This window comes from Polypterus senegalus, chromosome 15 (genome assembly GCF_016835505.1).
Source record: "Polypterus senegalus isolate Bchr_013 chromosome 15, ASM1683550v1, whole genome shotgun sequence".
Classification (NCBI taxonomy): Eukaryota; Metazoa; Chordata; class Cladistia; order Polypteriformes; family Polypteridae; genus Polypterus; species Polypterus senegalus.
Window position 1 is genome coordinate 72250385 of NC_053168.1, and position 21621 is coordinate 72272005.

The 21621-nt window shown below is 37.4% G+C and overlaps 1 protein-coding gene across 4 annotated transcripts in view; it reads left to right on the forward strand.

Moving 5' to 3' along the window:
- cdk14 (cyclin-dependent kinase 14) overlaps window positions 1-21621 on the forward strand; it is an 891964-nt gene that overhangs the window by 504238 nt on the left and 366105 nt on the right. For all 4 annotated transcript variants that reach the window (XM_039736967.1, XM_039736966.1, XM_039736968.1 and 1 more), the window contains one exon: window positions 12795-12915. In XM_039736967.1, the coding sequence (XP_039592901.1) occupies window positions 12795-12915 (121 nt within the window). The remainder of the gene's footprint in view (window positions 1-12794; window positions 12916-21621) is intronic.

A 21621-nucleotide genomic window follows, 5' to 3' on the forward strand; every position in this document is an offset into this window, starting at 1 on the left:
CAAGCTCCTCTGATATGATTGTGGAAGTGAAGTATCAAAAACGGCAGTTGCCTGAACACATGCTGCAGCAAGAAGAATGGATTATTACTGGATGAAGGTATGTCAGAACTGGATCCCAAGAGAAAAGGAGACAGTAATAAAGAGTCCACACAGAAAATGGAAAAATGGAATGAGGACGTGTGGAAGCTCGGTGCTGAAGAGAGAAAATTATACGAAACCTTAGGGAGAATTTGTTCTGCGTTGAAATGAAATAGGCTGAAGATGAAGATGAATGACTGAAATCTGTGCTTAAACAATGCAAACCAATATATCAAGACACATGCTAGTGTGATGTTAACAAAGAGTATGTCCAGAGGTGCTTTCTTAATATATCAGCTTTTGTCATGAAAATGGTTTATCATTAATATGTGGCATTGACTTTGCGGTATTTATACCAAAGAGGCACTGTACTAGGCACAGTCCCGGGTTCAGATCTCATTCAGGAACCTTTGTGGCTGTGTGAAGTTAAAATGTTCTCCTGCTGTCTTAAGATTTTCCACCCAAATTAGAAAAATGATTGCTTAAGTGTTTTTTTTTTTTTTTGCTTTTTCTGGTATTATTGAATATATACATCTGGGGTTTGGTAAAAATGGATGTGTGGATACATTAAGATAATATTTAGTAGTTTCATGTAATAAAATGTTCTAATTTTTAAATAAGAGACTTAAAGAAATACTGTAATACCATAGGAAAATATGTTCAATTTTAAGAAAATACCTGATTGTTTTGTCAATATCATAAATAACAGTGTTCCTAAATATTCTTGATACTTTAAGTGACAGCTTTCAAACAAGATTAAGACACAAAAATGTGTTTCGTGTATTTATTTAAATATTTTAGTAAAAATAATTATAATAATTCTTTACATTCATATAGTGTTTTATTCAGATAGCTTTGTGGGTCTTTAGAAGTCAATGACTTCATTGGTCACATTTATTTTTTTTGCTTAAATTCGTTTTTGTCAAGGTTAAAAATCAAATGCATTTTTTTCTGACCCCATATTGATTATTTTATGGGTTCTGCCAGTTTGTGCTGCTGTTGACTGGTCAACATGTGCAGCATGTGACATTATTAAAGAGACTGGATAAATGTCAGTGTTATGCATTTCCAGGCTGTCCAAGTTTGCAGATTCTCACTCACATCTTAGCGTGTGCTAAAAAGTTACAAGTTCTGACCCTCTGGTTAAAAATTAATTTTGCCTCAGACTCGGTTTATGTCTTTTGTTTCAGCCTTGCTTACATGCTTTCAACTGGCTTCTGACCTTTTTACTACAGTCCAAGGAGGTTATGTTCAAGCTTTATAATGCACTGGTGAGGCCTCAACTGGAATACGGTGTGCAGTTCTGCTCTTCAGGCTACAAAAAGGACATAGCAGTGCTAGAAAGGGTCCAGAGAAGAGCGACTAGGCTGATGCCAGGGCTACAGAGGATGAATTATGAAGGAACATTTAAAGAGCCGAGCCTTTTCAGTTTAAACAAACGAAGATTAAGAGGTGACATGATTGAAGTGTTTAAAATTATGAAGGGAATTAGTACAGTGGATCGAGACTGTTATTTTAAAATGAGTTCATCAAAAACACGGGAACACAGTAGAAAACTAGTTAAGGGTAAATTTCGCACAAACATTAGTAAGTTTTTTCTTCACATGAACAACCATAGACACTTGGAATAAGCTACCAAGTAGAATAGTAGACAGTAAGACTTTAGGAACTTTCAAAACTTGACATGTTATTTTGGAAGAATTACAGTGCATCCAGAAAGTATTCACAGCGCATCACTTTTTCCACATTTTGTTATGTTACAGCCTTATTCCAAAATGGATTAAATTCATTTTTTCCTCAGAATTCTACACACAACACCCCATAATGACAACGTGAAAAAAGTTTACTTGAGATTTTTGCAAATTTATTAAAATAAAAAAATTGAGAAAGCACATGTACATAAGTATTCACATCCTTTTCCATGAAGATCCATGAGATCAGTTGCATCCTGTTTCCCCGATCATCCTTAAAATGTTTCTCAGCTTAATTGGAGTCCATCTGTGGTAATTTCAGTTGATTGGACATGATTTGGAAAGGCACACACCTGTCTATATAAGGTACCACAGTTGACAGTTCATGTCAGAGCACAAACCAAGCATGAAGTCAAAGGAATTGTCGGTAGACCTTCGAGACAGGATTGCCTCGAGGCACAAATCTGGGGAAGGTTACAGAAAAATTTCTGCTGTTTTGAAGGTCCCAATGACCACAGTGGCCTCCATCATCCGTAAGTGGAAGAAGTTCAAAACCACCAGGACTCTTCCTAGAGCCATCTAAACTGAGCGATCGGGTGAGAAGGGCCTTAGTCAGGGAGGTGACCAAGAACCCGATGGTCACTCTGTCAGAGCTCCAGAGGTCCTCTGAGGAGAGAGGAGAACCTTCCAGAAGGACAACCATCTCTGCAGCAATCCACCAATCAGGCCTGTATGGTAGAGTGGCCAGATGGAAGCCACTCCTTAGTAAAAGGCACATGGCAGCCCGCCTGGAGTTTGCCAAAAGGCACCTGAAGGATTCTAAGACCATGAGAACCAAAATTCTCTGGTCTGATGAGACAAAGATTGAACTCTTTGGTGTGAATGTCAGACGTCACGTTTGGAGGAAACCAGGCACCGCCCATCACCAGGCCAATACCATCCCTACAGTGAAGCATGGTGGTGGCAGCATCATGCTGTGGGGATGTTTTTCAGTAGCAGGAACTGGGAGACTAGTCAGGATAAAGGGAAAGATGACTGCAGCAATGTACAGAGACATCCTTGATGAAAACCTGTTCCAGAGCGCTCTTGACCTCAGACTGGGGCGATGGTTCATCTTTCAGCAGGACAACGACCCTAAGCACACAGCCAAGATATCAAAGGAGTGGCTTCAGGACAACTCTGTGAATGTCCTTGAGTGGCCCAGCCAGAGCCCAGACTTGAATCTGATTGAACATCTCTGGAGAGATCTTAAAACGGCTGTGCACCGACGCTTCCCATCCAACCTAATGGAGCTTGAGAGGTGCTGCCAAGAGGAATGGGCAAAACTGGCCAAGGATAGGTGTGCCAAGCTTGTGGCATCATATTCAAAAAGACTTCAGGCTGTAATTGCTGCCAAAGGTGCATCGACAAAGTATTGAGCAAAGGCTGTGAATAGTTATGTACATGTGATTTCTCAGTTTTTTATTTTTAATAAATTTGCAAAAACCTCAAGTAAACTTTTTTCACATTGTCATTATGGGGTGTTGTGTGTAGAATTCTGAGGAAAAAAATGAATTTAATCCATTTTGGAATAAGGCTGTAACATAACAAAATGTGGAAAAAGTGATGCAATGTGAATACTTTCCGGATGCACTATAAGTGGATAGGACTGTCAAGCTAAGTTGGCCTGAATGGCCTGTTCTCATTCTGATTGTTCTAATGTTCAAAATAATAAGTATTGTATTTTGACTCTAATTTCTGGCTTTTTCCCACAAAGATTGTCTTTTTGTTAGTCAGTCATTATCCAACCTGCTATATCCTAACACAGGGTTATGGGGGTCTGCTGAAGCCAATCCCAGCCAACACAGGGCGCAAGGCAGGAACAAATCCCCGGGCAGGGCGCCACCCCATTTTAGGGCACACGCACACACACATACTAGGGACAATTTAGGATCGCCAATGCACCTAACCTGCATGTCTTTGGACTGTGAGAGGAAACTGGAGCACCCGAAGGAAACACATGCAGAGACGGGGAGAACATGCAAACTCCATGCAGGGAGGACCCGGGAAGCAAACCCAGGTCTCCTCACTGTGAGGCAGCCGTGCTACCACTGCGGCACTGTGCTGCCCGATTGTCTTCTTTGTCAAATTGTAATAATTCATATCTCCTGACTTAAATAAAACTTCAAGACTGCTTTGCTGTTATGATAATGACAAAATACATCACGTGATTGACGATAAGCAAAGGAACAGTAAACAATTTGGCTGCTCCCAAGTTCAGAGTGGAAGCACCCATGAAAACAAAATTCTTAATTCTTGATATCATCATTCTGAAAAAAATTATGAGCAATCACAAAAACAACAACAACAAAAAAAAAACAGTTAAAACATTAAATAAACTGAAAATCAGAAAACAAAAAACAGATTTGTCACAAATGTCTATTATTTGGTTTTCAGAAAGGTTACCATTCAAGTGCAAATTTATTGAGTTTTCTTTCATAGGAGACTCATTGTTCTCAACAAAAATCCTTACTATTATGCCGTTATCACAGTAAAGCAACTGTTTTGCATATGGTAGTGCCAAGTACCAGAACATTTTCCAAAACTCATTCAAAGTCATGTAGTTTTGTTTTCTTTGGAAGAATTGCATTGTGCCTTGCATTTGAACAAAGAGCAAGACATGCTGGAAGATGTATGGTGGATCTTCAGAGACATCTTTAGAAACAATAGTGCTAATATCATAAGAATCTTTGCAATTATTTACAAATGTCATTGACATGATTGGGGAATACATCAGAGAAATGCAATCCTCATCCAACCTACAGCATGGTTACCAATAATTATGCAATATATTACATGCATGCCCTTCCCTAGAGAATACAATGGCAGAGTAAATGACACCAGCTATGAATATGACAGGCCCTAGGGGTGAACCAATAAGCAATTTATTGTAAGGATAAAATCCCAGGGGAAGTTTATAAAAAATGTAAGATATATGAAAATAACTTCACCATTGAGCAACCATGCTAAGAACTCCCAAGCGTTTAGTTGATCTAGAGGCTTTATAGTATTTGAGGAGCACTATGATGACCAGAAAAAAATGCTTCTTATAAATTAAAATTGTACAGAATATTGATGGCGAGAAAAGGTGAACAAAAATAAGCAGATGAATCAAAATGATAAAAAGAAAATAATTTTACCTCATGGTCCTACTATATATCATTTCCATTTGATTTTGTATAACTGTTATTATAATGCTACTATGCTTATGCTCCTTACACAATTTGCAAACAGTAAAAATATACATTACAGAATAAATGGAACGTATGTTTATTGGTAGACTGGAATTTATCTGAAGTATTCTGCATTAATAAAGAAAAAATAGCAATATACTTATTCTGACAATAACAAGCCATCCACTGCAACATTATTTATAAGTTCAAGTAAATGTGAGCGTACGACAAGACCATGTGCAAATATATTTTGTTCACCAAGAATAAATAAATTAACCTGCTCATTTTTCCCATTTTTGGTGTTAAACAAAGTGAACATACATGTTACAGTGATAATACACTGTTAAATCTCCATATATTGTATACATGCTACTTTACCCTGTCCTTCAGGAACTGTTCCTTATGGTAAAGTATTTCAGAAAATTTAAAATAATATTAACATTGTCAAGCCTGCATAATCAAAAGTAAAGAAGTGAGGTTCAGCTCTGCAAACAAGGCAGGGAACAGCCCTGGACTGGGTGCCAGTCCTTCACAGGGCCCACTCCCACAAATATCCATCACTCTCACTCACACAGGAGCAATTTGGAATCACCAATTAACTCTAACCATCACAACTTCGGGAATGTGGGAGGAAATCCCATGTAGTCAGGGGAAGCCTGCATACTGTAAACCCCACACAGATAATGACTGGGCGTAAAGTTTGAATCTAGGTAGCAGTGCTTAACAATGTGAAACCATACCATAGGTTTTAAACAGTGTTGGGGGCAACGTGTTAAAAGTAATGTGCATTATGTATTGAGATTACATTTTGAAGTAATGATTAACCTAATCCAATACTTATTTTATTGAAGTACAAATATCTGTGTTACCTAAAAAAACACATCTGCGTTACTATGGGAGCTTATTCCGGTCACTCTAAAAATAATAATAATAATAAAAATAAAGTAAAATTGTGATATTTTGCAGAAGTACTACCTTTTTAAGTCATTGCATACTACTGTTGGTGTAACATTGTGCAAGCATGTGCTCCAGCCATCTGGTATCAGCTTTTGAGGAAAAGGTTAAGCACACGCGTAGAATGCAATCAAGTGAAAGGGACTTAATAAAAGTTATAATTATACATTTAATCCTGCATGTGGTTAGCGGTAAATTGAATTTACCCCTGTTTAGGGTCACAAGGATCCAGTGATCATTATGAGTGTAAGGCAAAAAGCAAATGTGCTACAGTGTGGTATAACAGATCCGCAGCTCAGAAAAAGTTGGCCGATTTTTAATAATCGTGCCCTGAATGTGCAGTCTTCTATCGGGTGGAAGCATGAATACGCTTTGCTCCGAGGATGGCTGGGGGGTGCCTGGCTGATTGTCAATTCATGTGCAAGTGCAAGTGTCAGTCAGGTGCCTCATTCATTCCTCAGAGAGTGCAGCACGTTCACACCTGTGCCCTGTTAAGTGCGTTAGAATAAAAGGAGCTGGCACGGGACAGAGAGGGGACAGAAAAAAGAGAGGAACCAAAGAACACAAAGGAAGGAAACGTGCAGAGGTTAAAAACAGAAACTGAGGGAAACAAGCCAGAGTAAGCCAGAGCTGGTGCAAGATGGGAGGAAGCAGGAGAATAGGAAGGGGAGCACCAGGAAGTAGCGTGTGGTCGGTGCTCAGGAGGGGGCTGAGGGGTCTATCTTGTTCAGTGACCTTGTAGCAGGAGTGGCCATTATGCTCAGGGGTGCTCTCAACAAATTTGAAGTGGTGGGTGGACAGCGTACTCTTGCCAGGAGGAACCAGATATCAGCAGTGATGCAAGAAGAGAATGGCTCCCTGCTGAATGCTGTGGGACTGGTGGTAGGGACATGGGCTGAGATGTAAGTTTGTCTGTGCTTCTTGGATGAACGTCTCCCCATGCTGTGAGCCTCGATCAGGGTAAGACAGAGAGATGTTAGTTTTGAAAGGAAGGCACCAGAGCTGAAAATTGTAAAGGACAGTTTCCTGCCTGTTTTCACCTCACTTATAATGAATTCTCTATTTATTGAACTTTTTAACCTCTACAGAGACACTCATTTTTACTGGATTATTTATTTATGGACTTTTAAAAACTGCACTGTTTTGGACACTATTTGTTTTTGATTGTTTTAATAAAAGCACTGGCACTATTTCACCTACCCCTTGCTATGTGTGTGTGTCCTCATCTGCCAAGTTCATCCTGGTCACATTACAGATGGTGGCAGGTTCAAGAGGCACCCCTAGGGCGACAGACACCAATCCTGTGCAGGTCTCATTCACAAAGCTATTCACTAAAGAGTGTGCTGTGTGCAATCCAACTCATGAAACTCATGAACATATTATCATTTTAGTTTTATTTATTTAAAAATTTTTATTATTGAAGAAAATAACATTCCATACAACCAAGTTTATCAGTTTAGTTTTAATCCAGTTATTTGCTATAGATATTTTGAAACAGTGTGATCTTGTAGTGCAGTGGCCAGTGTTCATACCATAATCTTTGGGGGCTCACTTTTGGGTTGGAAAAAAGGGATGGATGTTATTTACTTTGCTGCACATGAACAACTAAACGTATTTATAAAACACAAGAAACTTTTCAAATTTGGCTGTGTTTGTGGTCAATTTTGTGAAAATTTATATACAGTATTGGCTTAGTGTTCAATTAGAAATACTGTCCAAGGAAATATGCTGTAAATGCAAGGTGGCATTGTTGCCCCCTTAAACTCAACAGACAGACACTCAGGACACCAAGTAAAAGCACCAAGAAGTAATTTAATTCTTTTTTCTGTGCCCCTAAGCACCACAGCCACAAATAAGCAAGCAATTAATGCAATAATAGTCATTATTTCTCTTCTTTTTATCTCCTCCACACCTCCAAGCAAGCGTTGTCTACAACCTCCTGACTCTTGCTCACCTGCTGGGTGTTCAGCAGTCCTTTATATAGTTCTTGACCTGGAAATGCTTCTGCTCTTCCGCCAATGTGACCTGCCAATACTTCTGGGTCAGACGGAGAATTCAAGTACTTTAATCAGTCAGGAAGTACTTCTGGGCATCCGTTCCCGTGACCTTCTAGGCGAGCATTTCACCCAGCGGTACCCAGCAGGCCTGTACAAACGAACTCCATGTTCCATGGTGCCTTGCGGAAAACCGGGGTACTGTTACAGTCCAGGGAAGCTGCCCTCTAGCGTCCTGGGGGAGGCAGTGTCCCAAAGTAGCTGCCTTCCCCCATCTTTCCACTTTTTGGGTATCCCAGCTGGGTTGAGCTGCCAGCCATTCATTACAATGCAAACAAATGAAGAAAAAGTAATGCATATATAATGCACTGTTTTTAGTGCATTACATTTTATAATAAGTAATTTCATTACATATTTAGTTACTTTTTTATAAGTAATAAATAATGTAACTTAGTTACTTTTAAAAGTAATGTTTCCCAACTCTGGTATTAAATTATTATTACTGCATGGGCTGCAGAACATTTTATTTACATATGCAGTCCGCATTCAAGTTGAATTGAAACAGTATATTACAGTTGAAAACCACCCATCCAACCATATTCTGCAGTACTGGACCATGAGGAGCCCAAGCCTATCTTGGCAGCAATAGCAGTTAGTCCTTGATGAGATGCCAGTGGGTTTCAGGGCAGAATCCCACATGCTTTGACACTGGACCAGCGTAGAACCACCCTTTAAACTAACAGCATGTCTTTGGAAAGAGCGAGAAAACAGAAGAAAGGCCAGCTAAACATCAGGAGGTCATGCAGACTTTACAGACGGAGCCGCCCAGCTATAAACTCAACTAGGATGCAATTCCGGTGTGACAGAAGCGCTACTCACTGAACTTTCATGCCTCCCTGACAAAAACTAAGTGCTGCTTTTTAAGTTGTTCATAATCAAAGCCCTGGTACAAACATTTAAATAAACATCTTGCCAGGCTTTAGAAGACACACAGAGAAGTGAGAACCAACCATGGGGCAGCAACTTCAATTTAGCTAATAAAAGCAAAATCGAAAAATAAAGTAAGTAAAATGGTGCTATATATAAGTGATTTAATTTAACACAAGGCAAACATACACAGCATTTACTGTATTCATAATAATCTCTTCACTCAAAGTGTTTAAGCTCATGCAGTGCTTACATCAGAGTTGCTTTTAGTGAGTCCACAAAGCATAACACCCTTTGAATTTCCACACAAAAAGACTGAAATCTGTAGGACTAATGAGATTCTGATTAAAAAGCATTAAGCAGTTTGCCTTTCCAGATTCTTCTTTTGATTGCTAGAAGGAGAAGTGCTGGCCCTCCCTGTAAATATTAAGCTCTAAAATATAGCTTTGCTGTGTGCTTATTCATAAATGTTGCATGCAAATTGGGTAGGATTTTATATCTGAAAAATTGTGTTTTAGTTGTAATTGGTGAATAACATTATGCAAATTGCCCATGGCACTATGATACCTTTGACATTGGTTCTGCGGCTGAGCACCCCTGTGCTCCACCATCCAGGATTGCAAGGCAACCATTATTCAATTTTGATGATCATAATTATCTCACAAATGAGAAAGTAAAACACAGAACTAAGAAGATAGTCAAAACCAGACAGATTTTTATCTTAACAATAGACTGAAAGTTAGAATTTCGTATTTTCCTTCCTAGAGTGCAACATTACCTTTGTTTAAATTCCTCTTCTGTATGTAGCCAAGGCCTTATTTAGTATACTGTTTTGTTATTTTCTCAGTTGCTTTTGTATTGCCCAGTTAGTGTTTTATAACCATATTGTAATATTTCTTAGTAAAGCAGCTAGTAACAATGTATGTTCTCAAAAATCTAATATAAAAGAAAAATGTACTGACTGATAGATAGTTTTTATCAAGTAAATGCCATTTAACCAAACTTCCGTATACTATAATCTAGGTTAACACTATTGTGGTGTTTTCAGTAGACCCAATTTTAAGTCTTGCCAGATAAGGGACTTCATGTTAAAGCTGAACTGGAAAAATATGACTTTCACTTACATTTTTAAACATGTGAGAATAGCAGGATGCTTGGGTATATTTTTCAATTTCCTTTTCCTATTTTAAATCAATATATAATTTTGGATCAACACGCTGGATAATATCTTTTTGTGCCTCTTGCATGAAGTATGGCAATTTATTCTGCAGAATAAATATTTTTACACCTTACTCTCTTTTTATTTATATGCCGCCGTGACCATGAATTTAAACTTTGCTATTGTAGACTTCCATGACAATATACTATTCATGAAATTGCTTTAGAAAATGGAGTATGAAGGTTCCCAGCACTTTGACAAAGTGAAAAGTGCAATATTTATTTTAGACACACTGAGATATTGTAATAGGATGAATCTGTGCTCAGGGGTCTAGGCAAGGTCAGAAATTGTTTTATATAAGCATACTTAATCTGTGTTTCTGTTTACTGTAATGGTAGGACTTAAACTGGAACTTTCTCTCTGTGCTAATGTGTTGTATTTCAAAATAGGTCACCCAAAGAAAGCTTGCTTTGAAATAAATCTTGAAATTCAACTTCAGAAAATATATAGATCCTTTCAATGGAGATTTTAGAAAATATTGCAAATAGAGTTTAGAAAAGAAAAAATGCAGTTATTATACATATTACAGTAACACAGAAAGGGTGATAACAATGTTATTATATTCACTAGTAACTGTAAGAATGTTCTTAGATTCATATTATATACTGTGTTTATATAAAATCCTAAGCCTAAAAGTACAACAATTTTATGTCACATTTTTTGTCACACTTTAAGTCTGGCTTATTTTAAAACCTACATAAATATATATATATATATATATATATATATATATATATATATATATATATGTTTGGTATTATTCCTTTCAGAATTTATCGAACTTTAATGTGATGTTGTTAGATTTTCAGATTCTTATTCCATTTTTGAATTATACACTAAGACATATGAGGAACTCACATCCCACGAGACAAGAATTTGTGCCATGAGATTTATCCACGCCCACTACCACAAATAAAAGACAAAGAGTAGGACAACTGCTGTACAGGCTTTTAAATGTTCGAAGTGCTGAGCGAGATGCAGATCACGCGGCACGACAGCAGCAGTAAGCCAGCAACTGATCGAGCAAAGAGGAGATAAAAAAAAAACTGTATTTGTTTCCTATTGTATCACCGTTTAAGAGAGGGATTCGGAGGAGCGACCACGTCTCCTTGGGGTGCGTTCAGCCCCCCTCTTCACAACGCATGCAGCAGACTTGCCGCAACTGGAAGTTAGGGTTGCCCCCCTAGTTTAGATAGATAGATAGATAGATAGATAGATAGATAGATAGATAGATAGATATGTGTGTGTGTGTGTGTGTGTGTGAGTATATATAAAGCCAAAATCCATAAAGGACTTTCTATACAATATGGAGACAGTATTTCACCAAGGCAGAGTGTTTACAAATAAATTGACAAGTTTAACAATGGTAAGACATTACTTGGTGTGAAGAAGGAGCAGGCCACTCATTCACTTTCACTAATGATGACAACATTCGTCAACACTATACCATGATTCAGACGAATTGACAAGTACTTTAGCCCATGGTACACTTTCTGCCCATAAAAAGTGTCTCACTGATTGCTGCATTTCTTTGGTTCAAACAGAGAGCAGGGTGGCCATGCTTACCCCTGAAAAGCGACAAGAGAAACTAACGGATCAAAGGAATGAGGAAATAGGGAAAAGGTGGAGGCTTTTAAAGGGGAAGACAGGAAGTGAGGTCAAAGGGGTCGGGCTCGTGAGGGTCTTCAACTCTAGGCTCGGACCTGGAAGTGACGTCAAGAGTGTCAGGTAGAATCTCCCATGAATGGTCTTTAGGAAAGGGAGAAAAAGAGTCAGTGCACTCTGCCACATCCCGGTCCGATTCGTAAATTGCCCTTACTCAAGCCCTTTAGCTGCCTCCCATGTGCACATGTGTGACAACATACAGTATATATAATACATGTTAACATGTTTGCCATATTTTGAGAAAAGATAGACACAGGCTGTTTAGTTTAAAGCATGATATCAATTATTGAGAATCTACTGAAATGGATATTTGTATATAAATTGTTTATGTCTCCCCATATCTACCAGAAATCATAATTCCCAAAACTATGCAGCCAGCTTGTACATTATGTCTGCTTCATGGCCACCTAATGACATCTTACTTTCTTCTGTTCTGAGGAAAGGGCAGGACTTTTGTTTAGGTAGCAGAGGAGTGAAGCTTAAGGCAGGGGGTACGTACACACAACCAAAGGGCCAAACACAGTGGTAATGTTATAATTGTAATTGATGTGCATTTTGAGATCTTCCTTTCTTTTCAGGTAGATCCTCTGTTTTAAGAGTGCTTATGAGGTCGTGGTCTAATGTAATAATATCTTTTGTGTGCAAGACAGTTGAGGTTTAATTTCTTTGATGCATTAAGTGCTCATATTTTGCAGTTCTTCTAAATGCATCAGTGTGTAGGCAGTGCTGCCATGATATCACAGGTATAAACCTAACATTTTGTAAATTAATTTAATATTGTGTAAACACACCTAATATTATTTCAAATTTGTGTGCGTTAAAAAGTTAAACTATTTCATAATATTAATTGGCCTGCAATTTAAAACTGATGAGAGTATATAGAATAACACTGTATATTTTATTGTTTGACAACATCTTTTGTAGGCAGTTTTATTCCTGTATCCTAAAAACATTTGCTTTATGAAGTCATCAATTTGATGTTTATAAAGAACAAACCTGCTACTTTTACTGCTGCTAGATTGTCATTTATATGTTTATGTTGCTTTTTTTGCAGGCCTCGCCAGAGCCAAGTCAGTCCCAAGTCACACCTACTCTAATGAGGTGGTCACTCTGTGGTATAGACCTCCAGATGTCCTCTTGGGCTCTACAGACTATTCCACCTGCCTTGATATGTGGTAGGTGCACCAATCGAATGTAGATGTAAAACACTGGGATTACAAGTAAAGGTCATAGATGTCTATGGAGGTTCACTTGTTTTCAATGAAAATATCCATCATAAAATATGAGAGTATTGTTTCAACAATCTGGTACATGATAACAAATTGTACTGATTTCCTTTTAGTCTCTCTAATGATTTGCTAAGAAAGAATCATTAGTTACGTATAGCAGCCTGATCTGTTTTAATGTCATATATTATGCTGTAAAATGTAGACAGATTTTGTACTTTGTGTAGTTTTGTACTAAGCACTGTTTTCAAACTGTAACAGCTCAGTGTAGAAAACATGATTAGCTTAAAGGCTAGGGGTTGCATGCTGCTGCAAAATACGGAAAACATGTTTTTTTAAATGAAAGCTAGAAGACATGGATCTGATGCTGAGCAAATCAAAAAGCAATAAACTTGGTTTTATCAGTGTAGGTATGGAGGAAAAAAAAAAAGAGTGAAATGTTAAAATGACTCTTGGGAGCCATGGAGAATTTGGGCTGGCATTCCAGCTTTCAGAAGGTGCTATTGGGAATCCCCAAACCCCTTCCTGATGAGAAGCTTCAGTGATGATAAATGAGTATTGTCACTGGCTGAGAGAGCTGTCACTGGTGACGCCTCAGCTTCCAGAGGAGACCAGCTGTATCAAACCATAGGCAATTAGCGACCGTTTGGGAATGGGGAAGCAGGTGGACGTAATGGCAGGCTGCTTTTACACTTGACTGGGAAGAGCAGGAAATGTAGAGTATAAGTAAGAAGCAGTGTTGTGTGGTTTTGATTGCCTGATGCTGACACGCAGACAAGCTGTCATCATTTTGCTATATCCCTAATATGCAACCTTTAGTTTGTTTTTTTTTTTACTAAATGTAAATCAATCTGTAATCTTAGTAAATATGTTTGCCAAGACATTTCTTGTATTTTTCCCATTGAAGTATTTATGCAGGTTTATCAAAAGTAACACTGAATCATAAAATGCGTATTAGTTGAATTGCACTTCATTGTTTAAATGATCATGACATATGGGAGACGATATTGATCTGAAAAGAAAAATCAATTTTCAATTAATAAAAATATTCATACTTTAGGTATATAGACAACATCCATTCAATTTACAGCAAAGTAGGAGTCTTTACACTTTCGGAACGGAATAAACTCTGTTGAAATATTCAGAATAATTGCAGTGATTGTGGGCTGGAAATATTTCACATCCCATTTGGCAATTAAGAGATGGCTATTATATAACACACCATTCTCAAACACACTTACTCCTGTTTCACCTTTCATGAAGAACTAACTACTTTATGAGATTCTATTTCAGTCATGTGTAATAAGGATCTCTAAAACGTTGTAAGCAGATTTGACCGGGACCATTCACGTAAGGTCATGGTGAATCATTAGTATGGTGAGCTGTGGTATGCAAACATGAATTATATAAAAATGAGTAACATGTCTATATATAATTTTGTATTAATAGTTTTACACTGTATACTGTACATTTTTTGTGGTTCCTGGTGTGTAAGCCTTCCTCATGGAATTAGTTATATATTTTACTTTCTGGAAATTAGTACATTTTTTATTTTCTAGAAAATACTACACATTACTGGATTTATGCTCATTTGTGGCAGTGGTTAGTGCTGTTGCCTCACAACTCAAGTAGACTGGATTTGAATTTCAACTAGACATTACTGTATCGGTGTGGAGCTGGGATATGTTACCATTCCTGTGTGGTTTTTTTTTTGTCTCTGTATTTTCTCCCACAATTTAATTGGTGACTCTGAAGTGTTTTGGTATCAATGAGAGTTGGTTGTGTATGTGACAGTATGTTGTTTAGTGGACTGATGCAAAATAAAGGACTGGATTCAGCTAACTACACAATTAATTTTAAAATAAATGCATTTAAAAATAGGTTTATAATGAAAATGTTATTTATTTTTATGATTCAGTGTTACATTTTAAAATTTACCTGAGAATAATGAAACTGACTTTGAGAAGGAGCTATTGTGTGGTATATTTTTCCCACATATGCTGTATTTTCCAGATACATAGTTTGATTTTTCTTTTGCTTTTATGAGAAGGTTCAATGAATGACATTTATTTACAGTAATAGGCACTCTACGTTTATTTTGGTGCTCTGGTGAGAAATTTCTAATATGAGTGTTTTATTATTTTACACAGTATTCATTTAAATATGTCATTTGAATAATACAGTAAGCCAAACGTCTTTTTGTATACTTTGTAAAAAGACAAAAGGCACAAAAGAAAGGGTCTGGGGCACCTGAAGGCAAACCCCGTATATTGGAGAATGCAAAAGGTGTAAAAGAAAACATGTAGTACAATGCAATGTTGAGACTTCATCAATTCTCTGATCAGTCTCTCTAAGATGCTGTCGCTTCCCATTATGTGGAATTCTGGGAGGAAGAGGCGGGTCCAGGTGGTCTGACCCTGGAAATGACATAAAAGTGGGAGAGATATCAACCTCCCTTTCTACAGAGGGAGAAGGAGAAGAGGGAGCATTATTGGACAATGCCCCCTCATGTCTTGGTGGTAAATCACAGTCACCTAAGCCCTTAGGTTGTTTCCCAAGCACACACGTGACAATTTCTATACGATTACTGCAGATGCTGTGAAAAATGTGACTGTAAACTATTTTAAAAAGTATAACTATTTTTTCTAAATATAATAATAGATTTATAGGATTGTTATTGTCATGTGTACAGAGTACAGTGAAATTTTTACTTGCATGTGTTAATCATAATGCAATACATCAAAACTCTCCTGCACTATTATTAGTGATTGTAAGCTACCTTAAATGTCTGTCTTTCCTACTTGTAAATGACATTTAACAAGTGAAACAATTACATTAAATCAACACATGCACATCTGTAACAAAAACAAACATAGCTACATTGTTTTTCTTTTAGATAGATAGATAGATAGATAGATAGATAGATAGATAGATAGATAGATAGATAGATAGATAGATAGATAGATAGATAGATAGATTATTAATCTCAAGGGGAAATTCACATAATCCAGCAGCAGTATACTGATAGAAAGAAACAATATTAAATTAAATAGTAATAAAATTGAAAAAATAAATAAATAAAGGTTTATCTTCACCTGACAAGAATGAATTCTGGCTGCTTTTTGCTGTTTCTTTATACTTATGCAGACACCAAGTAAACACGTTCTTAATATATATGAACATAACTTACATATAGTTGCCCGTTCACATTTGCAAATTTGATGTTTGCAGTTTCAGTTATTCACAAGTTGTCCGTCAACAATTAAATGGGAATATGTTTGGAGCCTGCCAAAAGATTGCAGAAACTGACAGAAGATGCCAAGTCAAAAATGTATAAACAATGTTGAAAATAATTTGTATCACATAACATCATACACATATTAGTCTTTTTTAATATTTGTTAGTTTAAGTGCATAAGATAACATTAGAATTAAAAGTTATCTTTGGTAAAAAGGAACTATGTGAGATCTCCACAAGGTACCTTCTCCCTTCATTGTTCCCTTAGGTTTTCAGTAGATCCGGTCATAACCTCCCAGCTGCCGGAAACCTATATAGACCTTTAGACATTCTTCTTGGCTGTCGCCTTTCTTGAGCTTGCGCTAACATCTCAATTTCCTTTCTCCTAATTTGTTTTTCTCCTTTCTTACCTGTCCCTCTCCTTGAAGTCCATATGGCCAACCCTAGCTGATTTTAGGCACTTATCATGTGCTCTACCAGTACGGTAAATAATAAAAAAGCAAAAACCAGTTAATAAATTAAACCACAGAAATACCCTACTTTGACACACCGCACCACAGTTAAAGTATTATTTGCAAATTTTGACATTCACAGGGGTCTTCCACCCTTATTTATATATATATATATATATATATATATATATATATATATACATACATATATATATATATATATATACACACACACACATATTTTGGCAGATGGCCAGGGTCCATGCCCGGCCAGGATGCCCCTGCACTCTGTATTCAGGGGGAACAGCCCTGGACGGTGCAATACCTCCCCCTGGATGCTAGGTGGCCAACCCCTGGGTTGGAGTGGTGCCTTGGTTTCCCGCAGGGCTCCATGTGAATTGGAGATGGCTGTAGCCCTGTTTGGTCCCGCAGGCATTGCCAGGGGGTACTGCAGCTGGGACTCCTGAGCCTGTATGGGCAGCGTATTTGCCACACCCAGAAGTGCAGCCGGAACTCAGCGATCAACCACCTGGAGCACTTCCAGGTGGAATATTAAAGGGCCCAGCAACCACCACTCATCGGCCAGAGTCGGGAGGAGGAGGACAAAGCTTAGAGGAGGAGTGGTGGTGCCGAAGGAGAGTGTTTAAGTGCTTTATTTGTGTCTTTTGGGACTGTGTTGTGCCTATGGGATCACGGGGCAGATGTGCCCCACAGGTGAAGAAAAATAAAAGTTTATTTATTTTTATACATGCCTCCAGTGTGAGTCTGTGCCGGTTCCTATATAGCACCTTTGTTACAATATATATACATACATTTTTTATAGCTAGAAAATGTATCACGTAATTTAAAAGAGTCTTTTATTCCTGAGCTTTCAGCACCAATCAGGTGTCATCATCAGAGAAAAGTAATTAGACATTAAGGTATAAAAGGCAATATACAGTATAGCAAATGGGGGGGATGTAGGTGTAAGGGGGTGGATTAGTAAGGTGGGGTTCAGAGGGTGTTGGTCTTAAAGTCTTTTTTATTATTTAGAAGTTCTTATTTTTATTTTTAAGCCTGCATATGCTGGGTTCATGACCAAGTGTCTTTTAATGGTGTTTTCATTAGAGAGTCATGATTCAGCCAGTTCTCTGGCACTCTTAGTGTTTGCCCTGAATCTTACCTACACCATGTGCCAGTTAAATGTGTGTATATGTGTTGCGAGTGTTTTAGATGTTTGTCGTGTGTATACAGCTGGGCATGTACTGCATGGTATATATACTGTGTACTGCGTTTCGTGTCTCAGCTACAGATTTCTTGCTTTTGGCATTAAAGAGAACTGTCCGCAGTGTGTTTCCCTGTTTATGCGGAACTTTAATGCCTGATCTGGATAGGATGCATGCTGAGGTTTCTAAAATGCAACGGTGATAAGGAAAGTTGCACCAGGCAGATTGTAATCTCTGTTGTCAGGACTCTTAGCCCAACTTGTTATGCAATGGTTCGAAAGCATGGCTTTAACTTAGTTCACTCCTAAACTTTGGATACACAATGCCAATGACACATTTGTCATATTAAACAGTGACCAGCTAAATTAATTCCACAGCCACATCAACTCAGTATTCCCTGCAATTCACTTCACCATGGAAAGAGACAGTCAGTTTGTGTGATTATTTGTCCTTATAAACAGTTACATTTTACCACACATGGTTAGTTTTGTTTTACAGAATCCATAACATGTTTGCAGAACAATTGTTGCTGGAGGCCACACTGCATGCAGTCCTGCCTCTACGGCCATGCGAGTTGATGTTCTTGTCAGTGTTCTGTTCTCATTGACAGTGTCATTAGCGTCTGAAATAAAGAGAAGCTCCTAATGACAAACAGCAGAACTGAAAACTATGTACTTGCTGCATGATGAAGTTACCTTAAGCCTGTATATGAAAGACAAACAGTATAAGATAGCACAAAAGGAAAAATAAAGTAGTAGTAGCAGTAGTAGATAGCCTAATGCACTTATTTGTATTGTTTTTCCAATTTCATTAATTTACAGGCTTAAAATAAAAATGTAGATAGAGAAACTGTGAAAGGTAAAGTAGGCCAGCATTTGTAGTGTATGACACACTAACAAATGTTCTGCGCCCTTTCTGTGATTGATAAGGCAATATTTTATTAATAATGCAATGTTTGGTCACCCTGACTCTGGTACTTATGTCCTTCAGCTTTGTGTTTTAAAAGATTTTTCTGCTTGTCCTAATTTCAGTCTATTTTTCATATTTTTAGTTTACTGATCTTAATGATTACAGCTTAATCTTAAATATTTTACCCTCACCATGTCTTATTTTGCCAGTTTTATCTTTTAAATATGCACAGTCTATTAAGATGTGTTATATTTTTTTAGATTACAGGTAGGATTTTATTCATGCATGTTTTGTATCCAGCTCTTCTGTCTTCAGGATAATCAGATATTATTTGATTATTTGAGCAGTGTGTTGACTGTCAGACTTTGAACTACTTGGCCTCCTTTTTGTGGTTTTAGTGAGATGCTTGGTTAATTAATTAGCTGCCAAGTCTGTAAAATGTTCAGAACACTGCAAAGCTGAATTACAAGGTCTGAAAGTTTAAAAAGACTGGTTGTCTCCCTAAGGTTTTTCAGATTGTGGGAAATTTCATGAAAGTAATTATAGTGGGAAAAGATTTGAACTTGCCATATTCCAAGAGTGTATTTACCTAATTATTGTAAATTTAAATGTAGCTGCACTACCAAATTATTTGCATGTCTTAAAGGAATTGGATGTGTCTTTTTAATTTTTTGCAAAACATATGTTGAGCATGAGCACAAAGGTGTCTTCCTTACAAGATAGAGATAATCATTTTCTCCTTGAGGGATCAAGAAAGAAGATGATATTCTAATGTTTGCATGCTGATTGCTATCAGAATTTTCTTCTGATAGATATGCCATTAGTTTGTTTACAATAAAGCAAAGATTATTCAAAGTGGAAAATAAGTACCGTGTATACTCATGTATAAGTCGGGTCTTGAAATCCAAAAAATCGATCATAAAACCAGACCCCGACTTATATGTCCGTTCAAAAACGTGACACTTAATTTTTTTTTCACTTAATTGCTTCCTCCAATCTCGCACCAGTTTCTCAGATACATTGAATTTTGTTGCAGCAGAGCAGTTACCAAATTCTTTTGTCACTTCAATAACTTTTAATTTAAAACCAGCTTCATATTTCTGTCTGATTTAACACTCCATCGTAGATAAGGGATGCTCTTACAATAAAGGTGTAAGAGGGTGTGAGATACAAAAAACACAAATCAGTGCAAACGTCACTTCGAAATAGTTTGGGTGTTACTGTGTGGCCACTTATGCACAATACAAAAAAAAAAGGCAGTGTGCTCCGTGGTTACTCTCTCAGGTGGGCGTTAACATATCATGGACCAATAGAGTGAATTTTCCGCATTCGACTTATAAAATACTGGAAATTATACGGTAAAATCAAGCCTCGACTTATCTGCAGGAGAACTTAAACGCTAGTATATACAGTATTTTAAAAGTAACTGACCAAGTGCCTGTAGCATGGTATGGGAAGAGGAGTTGTTAACAATAGAAAAAAAAAAACCTTAAAACCAGGTTTGTGCCATTTCTGTAGTGAACAGTAAGTAGCTACCCTCTGCTTCTTGTTTTATTTGGTGTGTACTGTACATGAAAAGACAGGCAGGTCATGTAGGGTTTGGACACCAGCAGGTGATCCCAGAACAACTGAAATCTGGAAAAAATTTGGGATTAACTTGCTTAGAGATCTTTATATAGACAACGTCTTTGCATCCTATGAACAATTACATTCCAAATTTAACATTCCAGCTACACATTTCTTTCACTATCTTCAAATTAGGAACTTTGTTAAACACACCCTGACCTCATTGATATGGAGCCAGATGGCTCCACTCTGTACCCACCAACTGTAAGGTAGCGTGAGGATGTCATGCAGCATTTGTAAAAGTAGAACAACCAGGTGCGTGGGAGTTTTTGCTAACAAGATCTTTTCATGACTCAGATATTTTTGTTAGTAGCCCCTGATTTACCAGAGCTCCTGGCACACTTCACATTTGCAACATCTGTATCTCTGGACTGCTCTGGCATAATGCTACATAAAAAAGCATTTCCAATTACTGATGCCATTTGCAGCTCAAAATCAGAGAATGTAAATGTGCTTTTTCATACTCCTGCAGCACTTGCACTCTGTCACCCTGAGTTCGAAACGTCTTTTTTTATTTCAAACATTGTGTGCCATTTATAGCAAAAGTAACATGTTGCCATTCAACATATCTGCATTTGTTTGTGACACATTTGTTTGGCGACTAAGTAAAGGTTCCTTGCATGCCTCTTCTTCAAAAACAAGAACTTCTGTCTCGTACACCTTACGTTTTTGCTTTTTGCCACTCTTTTCTGTTTTTGCCATGGTCTTAACCTACTGGTAAATCTGTACATTATATATGTACAAGGCTGTTTCATGGTGGTAAATGGGTATTGTTTAAGGCACATTCATGTATGCATATTTATAAGATGACTGTGATTTGCGAAGGGTAAATTGCATACAAATGTGTGTACACCAGGTTTTAAAAATCTGATTTTTTTTCCTTTGGCAGTTGCTTTTTCCTGTTTTTTCGACATGCACATATTTTCATGCCTACATCCAAGCAACATTTTATAAATGAGATCCCTAGTCCTTTTATAAAGTCTGCATGAAGTTTTTCAGCAGCTGCACTTAGTTTTCTTTATGGTTTATCTTTACTTGCTAATCCTTTGTGAGGAAGTTGTGTGTTTGCATGTCACACACTTTTGAAACTGCTGCGTAAGTAGCACTTTTCTGAATTAATGTTTGCTTTTATTTTTACTTTCCTATTGAATTTAGAAGCATAAATTGCTTTGTCCTGATTGTCACAGAAGCTATAAACAACTTTTACTTGGTATATGTGGAAGGAT